Below are 15757 nucleotides of genomic sequence, written 5' to 3'. Positions count from 1 at the left end.
TCTTGTTGTTTTAACCATTTTATATATTATGTTATGAGTTTTATTTATCAGTACTTTTCAAATTATTCATCACTATTGCCTGGATTGACTTGTGTCTAAGTAAGTTAATTAAAGGGTTCACAGTGGTGGAAGTTAACAGTTGTTTCAATCCCTGAGTTGGAGCTCAGTGGTTTAAAAGCCTCTTTTTTTTTTTTCCTTCCCTGTAGGCTATGGGAGCCTGAGGGCTTTTCAAGTATCAATAGGCTTCTTAGCTTAATCACTGACTCCTGACTAAGAGATAAAGCAGGGTGTGGCAGAGATAATCCAGTGGTTATGCAAAGAGACTTTCACAGCACCTCAGCTATGCCACCAAGGTATAGGTCTTCTCCTGAGTTTCCCGGTTAGATCTCTGTCTCCTGGTGTCCTTCTCTGTTGCTGCTCCAGATTCTGAGGGTAGTAGCAATGGAGACTCAGTTGTAGTTGGTGAGTCTCTGGGGAGTCCTTTCCTCCCTTCAGCTGTCCGCTTGTTGGTGGAGCAGACTGGAGGTGGTGTCTCAGCTGATAAATTGCTGAACTGTTAGCCGTCACTTAATCTCTCCTTAGGCTCCTCTCTCCTCTCTGTCACCAGCCACACGTGTTTGTACTCACAGGTGATTTACTGGGTTCCTGTGGTCATTCTAGTCCTGTCTTGTTTTGGTCCCGGGTGGTCTCCTTTGGTATTCCTAGTTGATCCGGGAGAGGAGAGGAGACGAGACGTACTATGTACATTTTTTTAAAAAAATATTTATTTTATTTATTTATTCCCTTTTGTTGCCCTTGTTGTTTTATTGTTGTAGTTATTATTGTTGTTGTCTTTGTTGGATAGGACAGAGAGAAATGGAGAGAGAAGGGGAAGACAGAGAGGAGGAGAGAAAGATAGACACCTGCAGACCTCCTTCACCGCCTGTGTAGCGACTCCCCTGCAGGTGGGGAGCCGGGGTTTGAACTGGGATCCTTATGCCGGTCCTTGTGCTTTGCACCACCTGCCCTTAACCTGCTGTGCTACAGCCCGACTCCCATGCTATGTACATTTAACCTGAGCCTGGCCCCCTATTTATTTTATTTTTTAAGGTAGGGAGATAGATAGATGGACAGATAGACTAGTGGACCACAATACCAAAATTTCCTTTTATGTGGGAACTGGGTTGGTAGCTGGGTCATATAAAGGCAAAGCAGTAATTAAGCTCTTTTGTCTCCTTATAAACATGATCTTTAAAGTAACTCTTAGTTCCAACACTGGATTTGGGAAGAAGAGAGAATTAGGTTAAAAAAAAAAAAGTAAGTTATTGCAAGTACTGGCATGAGGATCCCGGTTCGAGCCCCTGGCTTCCCACCTGCAGGGGAGTTGCTTCATAGGCGGTGAAGCAGGTCTGCAGGTGTCTGTCTTTTTCTCTCCTTGTCTTCCCCTCCTCTCTCCATTTCTCTCTGTCCTATCCAACAATGCTAACATCAACAACAATGATAACTACAACAACAAAACAACAAGGGCAACAAAAAGGAAATAAATATTTTAAAAGATCTAAAAAAAAGAAATAAAGATAATAAAAAATTTTTTAGAAAAGTAAGTTAAAAAAGAAAGTACTGGGATATAAAGGCTTATCTTTTTCTTTTGATTAGCAGTAAGAGGATTAAGTCTTCTCTACTTTAGTCAAGTCCCCATTTCTGGGAACTTCTTTGTGTATGTACATGTCCTGTATTCAAAAATCTTTTTCCACTGAGACTTTAGAGCCCCTCCTATGAAGTCAGTCTTTTTTTTTTTTTTGCATCTAGGGTTCTTGCTGGGGCTCCACTTCTCCTGGAGGCTATTTTTTCCCTTTTGTTGCCCTTGTTGTTTTATCGTTGTTGTTGTTTTTATTATTGTTGCCATTGCTGTTGTTGTTGGGTAGGACAGAGAGAAATTGAGGTAGGAGAAGACGGGGAGAGAAAGATAGACACCCGAAAACCTGCTTTACCGCTTGTGAAGCAACCTCCCTGCAGGTGGGGAGCTGGGGGCTTGAACTGGGATCCTTACACTGGTCCTTGCTCTTCGCGCTGTGAGTGCTTAACCCACAGCGCTACTGCCCAGCCTCTGAAGTCAGTCTTTTGTTTGGCATTTTGACATAATTTTTTTAGGTACTCTACAAGTAGTTTTGAAATTCCCTAGAATTGGATCTATGACAACTGAGTTCTTTGGGGGGAACTATTAGGCAGATAATGAAGTTAAGAAATTAAGTCTGGGGAGCTGGGATGTGGCGCAGTGGGTTAAGCACAGGTGACCCAAAGTGTAAAGACCCTGTGTAAGGATCCGGGTTTTTAGACCTTGGCTTCCCACCTGCAGGGGGTCCCTTTACAGGCAGTGAAGCAGGTCTGCAGGTGTCTTTATCTTTCTCCTCCCCTCTGTCTTCCCTTCCTCTCTCCATTTCTCTGTCCTACCCAACAACGACGACAGCAATCAGCAACAACAAGGACGATAAACAACATGGGCAACAAAAGGGAAATTACATAATAAATTAAAAAAAGAAAGAAAGAAATTAAGTCTATTCCCAATTGCATATTCATTCCAAAGTGTTTTTTTATGTTTGTTTTTTGACATGCTGTCAAATTCTGGGTCCTTTCAACATTAAGTACTGTGCCATAGGAGTTGATGTTGGCCCCCACCCCCCACTCCTGAACAGACTACATGACATAGTAGTTAGGTCTTTTCATTTTGTAGCTAATCTAAGCCTCAGTATATTATGACTCATAAAGTTAAGCCTAGAGGTCAGGTAAGAGTTGCTAGATCCAAACAACTTACTATTTGCCCCTCCAAATTCCTACTATCTTGATTCTTTAGTCTTCTGTAATTTTTTTTTTTTTTTTTTTGCCAGCACGTTGCTCAGCTCTTGCTTATGGTGGTGTGGGGGATTGAACCTGGGACTTTGGAGCCTCAGGCTTGAGAGTCTCTTCGCATTGCCTTGTGCTATCTACCCCCACCCAGTCTTTTGTAATTTTAATTCAAAGGTAAGTCATTTTAATTCTAAGGAAAGCTTGATCAGTTATCTTTTGGTCCTAGGATAGCTCCCTACCGGTGGCAGTCCCTTCTGCATTCCAAGTTAAGAGCCTGGAGTTTGCTTTGATGAGACCAGTTATTGTGACCAGGGATTATGATGATTGGCCAGTATTGGCAGAGCAGGGCTACCATTAGTTAGAGATACCTAGAGAACTCTTATTAGGGAACAGGAATGAAGGAAAATAACCTATATTGCTGTGGTACTATCTTTTTTTTTTTAATCTCCTTTCTTCATTATTATTTTTTTTATTATCTATTTATTGGTTAGAGACAGCCAGAAATCAAGATAGAAGAGGGTGATGTAGCGGGAGAGAGAAAGAGAGACACCTATAGCACTGCTTTACCACTGGCAAAGCTTTCCCCTATAGCTGGGGACTGAGGGCTTGAACCAGGGTTAGGGTTCAAGCATTGTAACATTGTTATGGAAAAAATACTCGCTGACCAGTGCCACAGCTCAAGAGTGTAGCAGATCCAAAGGACAAATCTGAGACCAAGACCACGTGGAGGGTAGGGAGATACTTTATTACACCAGAGGAGTGGAGGGTAGGGAGATACTTTATTACACCAGCTTTCTAATTTAGAAAGCTGACTATATACCCTTGATTAACAAGTTATGGGGTGGTTTTGGAAAAGATACATTTTGGTTGGTTACAAGGTGGTTACAGGGTGCACCAATCAGGTACAAGGGTAATAATGCAAGTGGATTGGTTGCATTATAAGTTAAGACAAAGGATGGGTGAATTGACCACATTCCACACTCAATCCAGGCTGCCGAGATACAAGTACTTACAATTTGGTTAACAAAAAGATTCAACCCGATTGGTTACATTTCTAGTCCCCTAGGTTGTTGAAGTGCAACCACTTGGTTGTCTTCCATGGATCTGGGGAACATTTTATTTCAACATGTGTGCTCAACCAAGTGCACACCACCATGTGGCCCCTTTTTCTTCGAATTTGTGATTAATTGTAGGTTACAAGATTATGAGATGACGATGTATAGTTCCACACTACACCTTTATCAAAGTTCTCTATCCCTACCCTCTCATCTACCAAAGATAACCACCAGAGTTCTTGCAAGTCTTAGAAACTGCTTGCTTCTGTTGCTACTGTCTTTCAATTTTAGTATATGTGCTGCTGAAGCGAGTACGGTACTGTCTTTCAGATGCATCAGATATCTAGTTAAAATTTATTTGAGGGGGCCAGGTGCTATTACAGCAGGTTAAGTGCACATGGACTGGCGTAAAGATCCCGATTTGAGCCCCTGGCTCCCCACCTGCTGGAGGGTCGCTTCACAAGAAGTGAAGCAGGTCTGCAGGTGTCTTATCTTTCTCTTGCCCTCTCTGTCTTCCCTTCCTCTCTCAATTCCTCTCTGTCCTATCCAACAACAATGACAATAATAATAGCAACAATGATAGACAACAAGGGTAACAAAAGGGAAAAAATAGCCTTCAGGAGCAGTGGATTCACAGTGCAGTCACTGAGCCCCAGCGATAACCCTCGAGATTTAAAAAAAATTACCAAAAAATTTTTATTTGAGATTCTCTAAGGACTTGACTTAGTATAATCTTAATTCTGTTATAATTACCTTTAAACTTTTCTTAGTTTATAAGGTGAATTCAGCCCTTCAGTGTCATTTGTCATGAATTGGGTGTTTAAGTTTTATGACTCAGAAGCACTTAGGGGAAACCAAAATTTCACTCATGTTTTTCACCTGTGTGTTTAGTAGCTCTGGAGATGCATATTCATTGCATGAGTTGTGTTCATCTTCTCTCCCATCCCACTTTGTGTATAATGCTTAAGGTGCTTTGATCACTATTCTCTATAATGTATACAGAAAGATATTGGGGAGGAGCAGTGCTAACAGGATTCAACCCACAACCCTGTGTAGCGAAGCGTGTACTCAAAACTGAGCTTCATTTTGGCCCAAGGACATTTTCACTACTTGTTCACTCATTCATTCATTCATCCATCCATACATAGTGTAGCACATGGAATAAGCCTGGACCTCATGCATGTATAATACCACTCCTTATTTATTTACTTACTCATTTTTTAAATTAAATTAAATCATTATTATTATTATTTTAAATTTATTTATTGGGAAATTAATGTTTTACATTCAACAGTAAATACAATAGCTTGTACATGCATAACATTTCCCAGTTTTCCATGTAACAGTACAACCCCCACTAGGTCCTCTGTTAATTTAATTATTATTATTATTTTTTTGTCTCCTGGCTTATTACTGGGGCTCAGTGCCTGTACTATGAATCCACTGCTCCTGGAGGCTTTTTTTCCCCCTTTTGTTGCCCTTGTCGTTTATCGTCGTTGTTGTTATTGCTGTCGTTGTTGCTAGATAGGACAGAGAAATGGAGAAAGATGGGGAAGACAGAGAGGGTGAGAGAAAGGTAGACACCCGCAGACCTGCTTCACCACCTTGTGAAGTGACCCTCCTGCAGGTGGGGAGCCGGGACTTGACCGTGGACTTAACCTGCTGTGCTATCTCCTGGCTCCCCTTATTCCTTTATTACTAGAGCACCCCTCAACTTCAGTTGTACTGGAGATTGAATCTGGGACCTTTGATTCCTCAGGCATGCAAGAATAAAAGACTATCCCGTGTCTCTAGCCCTCTTTTTAAAAATGTGTTTATTTATTTATTTATTTTTGGTTTTTGTTTTAATGAAAGGGAGAAATTGTAGTGGTTCAGTGGATTGAACCTAAGGACTTTGGAGTCTTGAGCGTGAAAGTCTTTCTGTATAGCAGTCATGCTGATACCACCTCTGAAACAGCTTTCCTGGGCCAGTGTTTTCATCCTTTTTAGTATGATTTATTTATTTATCTATCAACACAGTAAGGAGAACCAAAGCATTACTGTGGCGCATGCAGTGCTGGGAATTGAGCCTGAGACTTCATTTCTTTTGAGAGAAATAGATTTCATATCACCACCATTCATAGAACCCCTTTTGGGGCTATGCAGATCTCTAATTATATAGAATAAACTTGGGCCTGGGATGTCACTTAATAATATTACATTTGCATGAGACCCTCAGTTCATTCCCTAGCAATGCATTAAATAAATAGGTAAATGGCCCAGATGCAGTGCAATGAGTAGGGCGCTAAACTTAGAAGCATGTGATCCTGAATTTAATTCCCGGTATTAAATGTGTCAGAATGGTATTCTGGTTCTTGTTTGTTCTTTCTCTCCCTATCTCATATTAATAGATAAAATCTTTTAAAAAAAATAGGTGCTAAGGGCTAAGCATATACGACGACATGTATGAAAGTTGTTAAGGGAGTAAATAGGAGTTTTCATCATAAGGGAAAATTCTTTTTAAAAATAACAGAGGGAGAGAGACTCTGACTACAGCACTGAAACTTCCTTCAGTGCGTGGGTCTGGGCTCAAACATGGCTCATGTACATGGCAGAGAGCAGCACAGTATCCTAGTGAGCTGTTTTGCTGCCTCATGAGGGAAAAGAAGTTTCTTTCTCTTTCCTTCCCTCCTCTCTGTCTATCTGTATAATTACTTTGTGAGAGATAGGACATGAGAAAGAAGAAATAAGAGAGACCAGGCAGAAGAGACACCGCTGCTCTTCTTTGGCATGTGACAGTGCTGGTGGTGAACTTGGGAAAATAGGGTTGGGGGGGGGTCAGGCATGTAAGTCCTTGTTATGTAATGTTGGGTTATCTCCCTGGCTCTGGACCTTGTTTTCCTGTATGCATTTAAGGTGATAGCTGCTAGCTTTTTGTGGCAGTTTCTAAATATATATGTCAGATCATAATGTGTACACCTTAATCTTATACAGCAGTGTATGTCTGTATCTCACTACATCTTGGGGGGGAGAATATCCGAGTTTTAGGTCAAAATATTTGAATAGTAGTATATTATATTATCAGGATGTTTGGGGGTCTGTGGCACACCTGATAGAGCACACACATTACCGTGTTCAAGGACCCGAGTTCAAACCCCCAGTCCCCACCTGCTTGAGAGGGGTGAGAGGCGTGCCTCATGCTCAGTGAGATACGTATCTTTCTCCCTCTCTATCTCCCCCCTTCCTTTTCAGTTTCTCTCTGTCTTTATCCAAAAAAAGAAAGGGGAGAGGGAGGAAAAATAATTGTTGGGGAGGAGTGAGGTATTGCTAAGGAATATACAAGTTGGTGTTTGAGTAAATTTGTCTATTTACTCATTTCCTACTTATTTCATTTGCTTTCCCCAGTATTGTTTTCAAAACAGTTGGCATCCCCCCATCCAAAGAAGGAAAATGTGAGGATATTTCTTTCTTTCTTTCTTTCTTTCTTTCTTTCTTTCTTTCTTTCTCTCTCTTTTCTTCCTTTCTTTCTTCCTTTCTTTCTTCCTTCCTTTCTTTCTTTCTTTCTTTCTTTCTTTCTTTCTTTCTTTCTTTCTTTCTTTCTTTCTTTCCAGATTAGGCATCACTAGAATTGCCGTTCTGTTTATTCATCACTAGGTTCCCAGAATGTGGGGCAATAGCAGGAACTTGGGCTAACTGCTCATTTCTCTTTAAGTTAATTAGAAGAGGCATGTTCTGTAGCAGTGCTAATCTTCCACTGTAAGCATCATTGCCTCTCTGGGAGTATAAACTGTGGTCATTGTTTCTGGGTAATCATCATTATTTATTTAAAAAATGGTATGATACACAAGTCTGACACCATACTGAGATGTTTTATTGTGTTTCTGTTTTGCTGAAACAGATAAATCTGCAAAGATTTTTATTCATCCCAATGTTTTCTTGCAATGTTGTATTATTTCCTTAGATTGAATTCCTGAGTAGAATTGCTATGTCATAGCATAACAAATACCTCTGGGTTTTGTCTCTTATTGTTTGCTTGTTTTCCCTCCTTCTCTCCCCTCCTTTCCTCTTTCCCTCTCTCCCTTTCTTCCTTTTCTCTCCTTCCTTCCCTCCCTCTCTTTCTTTCTCTCTCTCTCTCTTTCGTTCTTTCTTTCTACAACTCAGATTCTTTCCAGAAATGAATGAATATACTAAGTAAGTACACATTGTAGCCTCATAGATATTTGGTGTAGGACTTTCCAGGACTATCGCTCTGTGCCTGCACTACGAATACACTACTTCTGGAGGCTGTCTTTTTCTCATTGTTGTTGTTATTGTTGTTGGACAGGACAGAGAGAAATTGAGAGAGGAGAGGAAGAAAGGGTTTGGAAAAGTAAGACAACTGCATATTGCTTCACAAACAATGAAGCAAACCCCCCCCCCCCCCTGCAGGTGGGGAACCAGGGGCTCAAACCAGAATTCTTGTGCTGGTCTGTACTTTACACTATGTGTGCTTAACCTGGTGCACTGCCATCTGGCCCTTGGTGCAGGATTTTTTTCCCTCTTAAAAAAAAAAAATATATATATATCCATAATATTGCTTAAATATTCATTATTATGCAACTTGAGCAATTTTCTCTTGTGAGTGGTATTGTTTTATACTTATTAATAATACTTACTATTTCTGTATTATATTAAAAAATTAACCATTGAGGGGTCGGATGGTAGCACAGCTGGTTAAGTGCACATGGTGCAAAGTGCAAGGACTGGCTCAAAGATCCCAGTTTGAGACCCTGGCTCCCCACATGCAGGGGGGTCGCTTCATGGGTGGTGAAGCAGGTCTGCAGGTGTCTATCTTTCTCTCCCCCTCTTTGTCTTCCCCATCTCTCTTGATTTCTCTCAGTCTATCCAACAATAGCAGTGGCAACAATAGCAATAATAACAAGGGCAATAAAGTGGGAAAAATGGCCTCCAGGAGCAGTGGATCCTAGTGCAAGCATCGAGCCCCAGCGATAACTCTGGAGGAAAAGAAGATTAACCATTATATTTTTTAAATCAATTACTCAAGTATTTTTATTATTATATAACTAATGCTTTTAAAAAATAGGAAGCCCTTATAGGTATGACTAAGTAATGTAAGGATAGTAGATTAATTTTAATTCAACATATTAGTACACTAGGGACCAGGAGACTAGCTCACCTGGTAGAGTGAACACTACCATACACAAGGTTCTGGGTTCAGATCCTGAGTCTCTTTAGTGGAAGCATCTATACAGGAAAAACTTCACAGGCAGTGGAGCAGTGCTGTGGTGTCTCTCTACCTCTTACCTGTCTTTCATCCTGTATCTAAAAAGAAAAAGGCACCTGGATTGGTAGAGTTGTGCTGACATGGAGCCCCAGCGATAACTCTAGCAGACAAAAAAATAATTCGGGGCAGTGGAGGTAACAGTGGTTCTGCAAAAGACTTCCATACTTGAACCTCAGAGGTACCATGTTTAATCCCCAGCCCCACCATAAGCCAGACCAGAGCTGAGCAGTGTCCTAGTTAAAACAATGCTATATTCTTTTTTATTTATTTGCTTTTTAAAAAAATTTATTTCATAGAGACAGCCAGAAACTGAGAAGTAAGGGGGTAATAGAGGAGAGAGACAGCAACACCTACAGCACCAATTCATCAGTCACAAAGTTTCCCCTCTGCAGGTAGGGACCAGGTGCTTGAACCCAGGTCCTTGTGTATTGTGACGTTGTGCTCAATCAAGTGTGCCACCACCTGGTGCTGGCTGTATTCTTTTGAAACACAATTAGTATATTGATAAAGTTCTTTGCAAAATTTGTTTTCTTTTTTTAAAATTTATTTATTTATTCCCTTTTGTTGCCCTTGTTTTATTGTTGTTGTTATTATTGTTGTTCTTATTGATGCCATCGTTGTTGGATAGGACAGAGAGAAATGGAGAGAGGAGGGGAAGACAGAGAGGCAGAGAGAAAGACAGACACCTGCATACTTGCTTCACTGCCCATGAAGCAACTTCCCCTACAGGTGGGGAGCCAGGGGCTCGAACTGGGTTCCTTACTCAGGTCCTTGGTGCTTTGCGCCACCTGCGCCTAACCCGTTGCGCTACCACCCAACTCCCAGCAAAATTTGTTTTCTTTTACTCTATTTTATTTTATTTTATTTATTTTATTTTATTTTATTTGTGAGAGAGCAGAGACCAGAACACATCTTTGTTATATACAGTGCCAAGGATCAAACTCCAGATCTGGCTGTGCAAGGAATGCACTCTACCCACTGAGTCACTCTAGACCACCAAAAAAAACAGTGAGGTTTAAATTAAGAGAAAAACACTTGATAGTGTCCAGCCTAACATCATTTATAAATTTTAGCTTCTCTTTGTTCTGTCATTAGGTGGAAAACCATGAATTCCTTGTAAAACCTTCATTTGACCCTAATCTGAGTGAATTAAGAGAAATCATGGATGATTTGGAAAAGAAGATGCAGTCAACATTAATAAGTGCCGCTAGAGAACTAGGTAAGAATTGGATTCCTGTGCCCATGAAGTGGCACGGTGCTGAACTTAGAACCATAAGATCCCGAGTTTGATTCTCAGCAGCTCATGTGTCAGGTTCTCTCTTGTGTTAATAAATTAATAAAATCTTTACAAAACAGTTCTTAAAAGAAAAAAGGAAAACAAACAAACAAAAAAACAAATGAGACATCAGTTTGGGATACCTAGCCTTGTACTTAAATTTTTTGACTTTAGAATGGTACAGAAACTAATCTTTGGGTGTGTGTGTGTGGGGGGTCAGGTTAAGCACAGCAGGTTAAGCACATGTGGTGCAAAGTGCAAGACCGGCATAAGGATCCCGGTTCGAGCCCCCGGCTCCCCACCTGCAGGGGAGTTGCTTCACAGGTGGTGAAGCAGGTCTGCAGGTGTCTTTCTCTCCTCCTCTCTGTCTTCCCCTCCTCTCTCCATTTCTCTCTGTCCTATCCAACAATGACATCAACAACAGCAATAATAATAACCACAACAAGGTTAAAACAACAAGGGCAACAAAAGGGGAAAATTAGCCTCTAGGAGCTAATTCATGGTGCAGGCACTGAGCCCCAGCAATAACTCTGGAGGCAAAAGAAGAAGATGAGGAGGAGGAGGAGGAGGAAGAAGGAAGAAGAAGGAAGAAAAAAGAAGAAGAAGAAATTAATCTTTGAATTTTGAAGCCTGATCTTTTCCCTGCCCAGCAGTGGTCAGACAGCCACATGATCATGGGAGTAAACACCTAATCCTCTGATGTGATTGCAGAAACTATTGTGTTCTTTGCATGTATGAGTCAGTAAAACTTATGAGATAATAAGACAAATGATGAGAAGAAAAGACTAAAGGACCTATTTGGAGCAGTACTACTTAAACATTTAGATAATTTAGTGAAATTACAGATCTTTCTAGAAGTATGTCCACAGCTACATATACATGTAAAATACATACTGTTTGGCTGTGTTTGTGTGTGTGTGCTCAGTAATTACCACACATATTCTGTTGATGAATGAGATCCTAGGTTAAGAATCTTTACCTAGAGAGTCGGGCGGTAGCGCTTTGGGTTAAGCGCATGTGGCGCAAAGCAAGGCCAAGAGTAAGGATCCCGGTTTGAGCCCCCGGCTCCCCACCTGCAGGGGAGTCGTTTCACAGGCGGTGAAGCATGTCTGCAAGTGTCTTATCTTTCTCTACCCCTCTCTGTCTTCCCCATCTCTCTCCACTTTTCTCTGTCCTATCCAATAACAACGACATCAATAATAACTACAATAATAAATCAAAAAGGGCAACAAAAGGAAATAAATAAATATTTAAAAAAATATTTACTTTAGGGTTGGGGAGAGATAGCACCAGTGGTGATGTACCAGACTTGCATGACTGAGGAACGTAAGTCGCAGGCTCAGTCTTTGGCACCACCACAGCCAGAACTTAGTAGAGCACTTGTTCTTTTTTTTTTTTTTTTTTTAATATTTTATTCATTTATTAATGAGAGGGCTAGGAGGAAATAACCAGACATCGCTCTAGGACATGTGCTGCCAGGGATTGAACTCTGGACCTCATAGCTTGAGAGTCTAACACTTTATCCACGGCGCCACCTCCCAGACCATAGGGCTCTTATTCTTGTCAAAATAAAATAATACAAAATTGAAAGAAATATGTACTGTAATTTTTTTTTTTTTAAACCAGAGCACTGTTCAGCTCTGGCTTATGGTGGTACAAGGGATTGAACCTGGGACTTTGGAACCTCAGGTATGAGATTTTCTTTGCATAACCATTGTGCTGTCTACCTGTGCCTGAAAGAAATATATACTTTAAATGACATTGAAATATGGACCCTTTTTGTTTTATAGCTAGAATATTTAAGCTCAAAGACTTAACCAGTGTTAAGCTCATTTTGTTTTCTTACTGATCATATATGTAATATATTATCTACTATGCCACCTCCCAGGCCACTTCTTACTGATTTTTGATATACTGGAAAACTGAAGTGCCCACAAATAAATTTTTTGCACATAGTATTAATTTGGTTGATGGAACATTTTCTTTTTTTTAACTTAAAAAAAAAAAAATTCCCTTTTGTTGTCCTTGTTTTGTTATAGTTATTGTTGTTGATATTATTGTTGCTGGGTAGGACAGAGAGAAATGGAGAGAGGAGGAAAAGACAGAGGGGGAGAGAAAGATAGACACCTGCAGACCTGCTTCACTGCTTGTGAAGCGACTCCCCTGCAGGTGGGTTTTTTTTTTTAACATTTAAAAATTTTTTTAATTGTCTTTATTTCTTTATAAAGACAGAAATTGAGGGGGGGGGCTAGAGAGGGAGAGAGACACCTGCAGCCTTGCTTCACCACTCATGAAGCTTCCCCCCTACAAGTGGGGACCAGGGGGCTGAACCTGTGTCCTTGTGCACTGTAACAAGTATTCTCAAGAAGGTTTTGAATGCATATTAAAACTAAATGAAAGCTGTAATTATAGTATAAAGTTAAGGTAGTATAAGAAGCATTAAGCTAGAAATTGGGAAATAAGAAAAAAATGAAAGAAATTGGGAAACATAAGTTTTAGTTTCATATAATGCTTTTGTGTAGCTTTTATAATCTATTACCTCTGGTCTTCTGCATAATCATTTGTAAATTAGTAGGTTGAATTCAGTTCTTTTGTCTTTAGCATACCATGTAGTCAGACATACCTCTGCTCTTTGAGGATATGTACTTCATTTTAAACTGAGTCTTGATCCCTGTGTATCCTCAGTGCCATCAATGTCTAAAACTGTTTGTTGTCTAACACCAGTGCTTTGCAGCCTCGGATGGCTTGCCCACAAAGCACTTCTATTTCAGAAGCTAATAAGATCAATAAGGAACCTTAAAGGTTTTGTAGATACCTTTTAATTCACTTAGGTTTTCAGTGAAGTAAATTGGATCCACATCTTTCCCAGGTATGTGACATTAGTAATTTCCATTTTGCTACCAGATAATAAAAATGTTTTTCACTGTTTAGGTTTTCTTATTTTAAAAGTAATACACTGGATAACAGCTATCTGTAATAGGCTCTCCCCCCCCCCCCTTCTCTCCTAACCATGAAGGCTTGGATCCTGGAAAACAGATTAAACTGGATTCCAGTGCACAGTTTGGATATTACTTTCGTGTAACCTGTAAGGAGGAGAAAGTTCTTCGAAACAATAAAAACTTCAATACAGTAGATATCCAGAAGAATGGTGTTAAATTTACTAACAGGTTCGTAGACTTACATTGATTTGTGAAGCCTTCGCAATTTCAGTGGAAGTAATTATCTGCTAAAACTGTGAGTTTTATCTTATTTTTTATTGACAGGAAGTATAAAGATTGAAACATTTTTTGTTTTTAAGAGAGCACATCTCTGTGTCATTTATAATGTTTTTCTTGTCTTTTAATTAAGTTTTATTGCCACAGGGTTATTGCTATGATGAATCCATTCTGACCATTTCTTTCATTAAAATTAAAAAAAAAATTTTTTTAGTAGAGGTAAATATGAGAAGGAAGGGGGATATATGTATAGAAAGAGAAACAGGGAATCGGGCAGTAGTGCAGCAGTTTAAGCGCACATGGCGCGAAGCACAAGGACCAGCGTGAAGATCTCGATTCAAGCCCCGGCTCCCCAGCTGCAGGGGAGTCACTTCACAGGCGGTGAAGCAGGTCTGCAGGTGTCTGTCTTTCCCCCTCTCTGTCTTCCCCTCCTCTCTCCATTTCTCTCTCTTCTATCTAACGACGACATCAATAACTACAACAACAATAAAAAAGAGCAACAAAAGGGAAAATAATAAGTAAATAAAATTAGAAAGAGAAACACCTGCAGCTCTGCTTCACTGTGAAACTTTCTCCTTGCAGGTGGGGACAGGGGCTTGACCTTGTATCCTTATACATTACCTGGTACACCACTGTCCAGTCCCTTCTTACCTCCCCCACCTCCATTTGATAGGACAGAGAGAAATTTAGGGGGTGGGGAGATGGAAAGGGAGAGAGACAGAGACACCTGTAGCACTTGGTTCACTCATGAAAGCTTTCGCTCTGCAGGTGGGGACTGGGTTTTTGTGCATGGTGGTATATGTACTCACCTAGGTATCCCACCACCTGGTCCCTCTTTCTTGTCTTTTCCCTCTCAATTTCTCTCTGTCCATCCAAAATAAATAAAATTAAAAAATAAAAACAACTTTGAAAAAGGAAAAATATCTCTTTTTCCTTTTCTCATAAACAAATAAACCCATTGTATTGTCATCTAGAATAGCCTGATTTTAAAAAGATTTATTGAGAGAGTAGGAAAGGACCAGAGCACCACTCTAGCACATGTGATGTTAGGGCTTCAGATCAGGTCTTCATACTTCAGAGTCCAACGCTTTATCCACTGTGCTATCAGCCAGGCTGAAAAACATCTAAAATCCTTTTATGATCATAATTTATTTATTGGAAAGAGACAGCCAGAAATCAAGAGGGTAGGGGGAGATAGAGGAAAAGAGAGACAGAGAGACAGCTGCTTCACCACTAATGAAGCTTTCCCCCTGCAGGTGGGGACCAGGGGCTTGAACATGGGTTCTTGTACACTGTAATGTGAGCTTAACCAGGCACACCACCTAATTATGTTTCTAGGAACTTTTCCATCTCCTTCAGGTTTTCCATCGTGGTGGTATATAGGTGTATAGAAGTACCATGGATTGTTACTTTGAATTTCTACTGTGTCTGTTGTAATATCTCACCTTTCATTTACAGTCAGATTTATTAGGGTCTTCTCTTCACAGCCCCCCCCTCCTTGCTTGATTGCTCCCTTCTTTTTCCCCCTCCCTCGTTCTCTCCCTCCCTCCCCCCTCTCCTTTCTTTCTCCCTCCCCCTCTCCCTGCTTGCCTGCCTGCCTGCCTGCCTGCCTTCCTTCCTTCCTTCTTTCCTTCCTTCCAGCATTGCTCAGCTTATGATGGTACAGGGGTTTGAACCTGGGACCTTGGAGCCTCAGGCATGAGTGTCTTACTAGGATAACCATTGTGCTTTCTTCCCGCCCTCACCTCCTCCCCCTGTTGTTGTTTTTGTTTACCCTTTCAAAGAACCAGTGCTTTCATTGACCTTTTGGCCATGCACCAATTTCATAGTAGTCTTTTGTGCTGCTACTTGCCATGTGTTGTTCTTGATTTTTATATGTGTATTACACATACAAAAAATTCATAGTTATCATCTTGGCTAGCTGCTGGCTTTACTTTCATAAATATTTCTTCCTCTTTATGTCCCCTCATCTTGTCCTTTTGACTTTTTAATTTCTTTCTTCCTGGTACTGGTGAGTATTTTTCTTTTATTTTCATCAGTATTTTTAATTTTAACTAAAAATTTTATTTAAAAAATATATATTTTTAAAATTTTAAAAAATATTTTATTTATTTATTCCCTTTTG

The 15757-nt window shown here is 40.2% G+C and overlaps 1 protein-coding gene across 1 annotated transcript in view; it reads left to right on the top strand.

The window, feature by feature from the left end:
* The window catches only part of MSH2 (mutS homolog 2), a 77510-nt gene that overhangs the window by 45959 nt on the left and 15794 nt on the right, over positions 1-15757 (top strand). The window contains exons 9-10 of the mRNA XM_007534266.3: positions 10237-10360; positions 13434-13584. Coding sequence (XP_007534328.1) covers positions 10237-10360; positions 13434-13584 — 275 coding nt within the window. The remainder of the gene's footprint in view (positions 1-10236; positions 10361-13433; positions 13585-15757) is intronic.

Source organism: Erinaceus europaeus, chromosome 3 (genome assembly GCF_950295315.1).
Source record: "Erinaceus europaeus chromosome 3, mEriEur2.1, whole genome shotgun sequence".
In the NCBI taxonomy this organism is placed as follows: domain Eukaryota; kingdom Metazoa; phylum Chordata; class Mammalia; order Eulipotyphla; family Erinaceidae; genus Erinaceus; species Erinaceus europaeus.
Note: the sequence above shows the minus strand (reverse complement) of the source record. Positions and strands in the feature narration are given on the sequence as shown.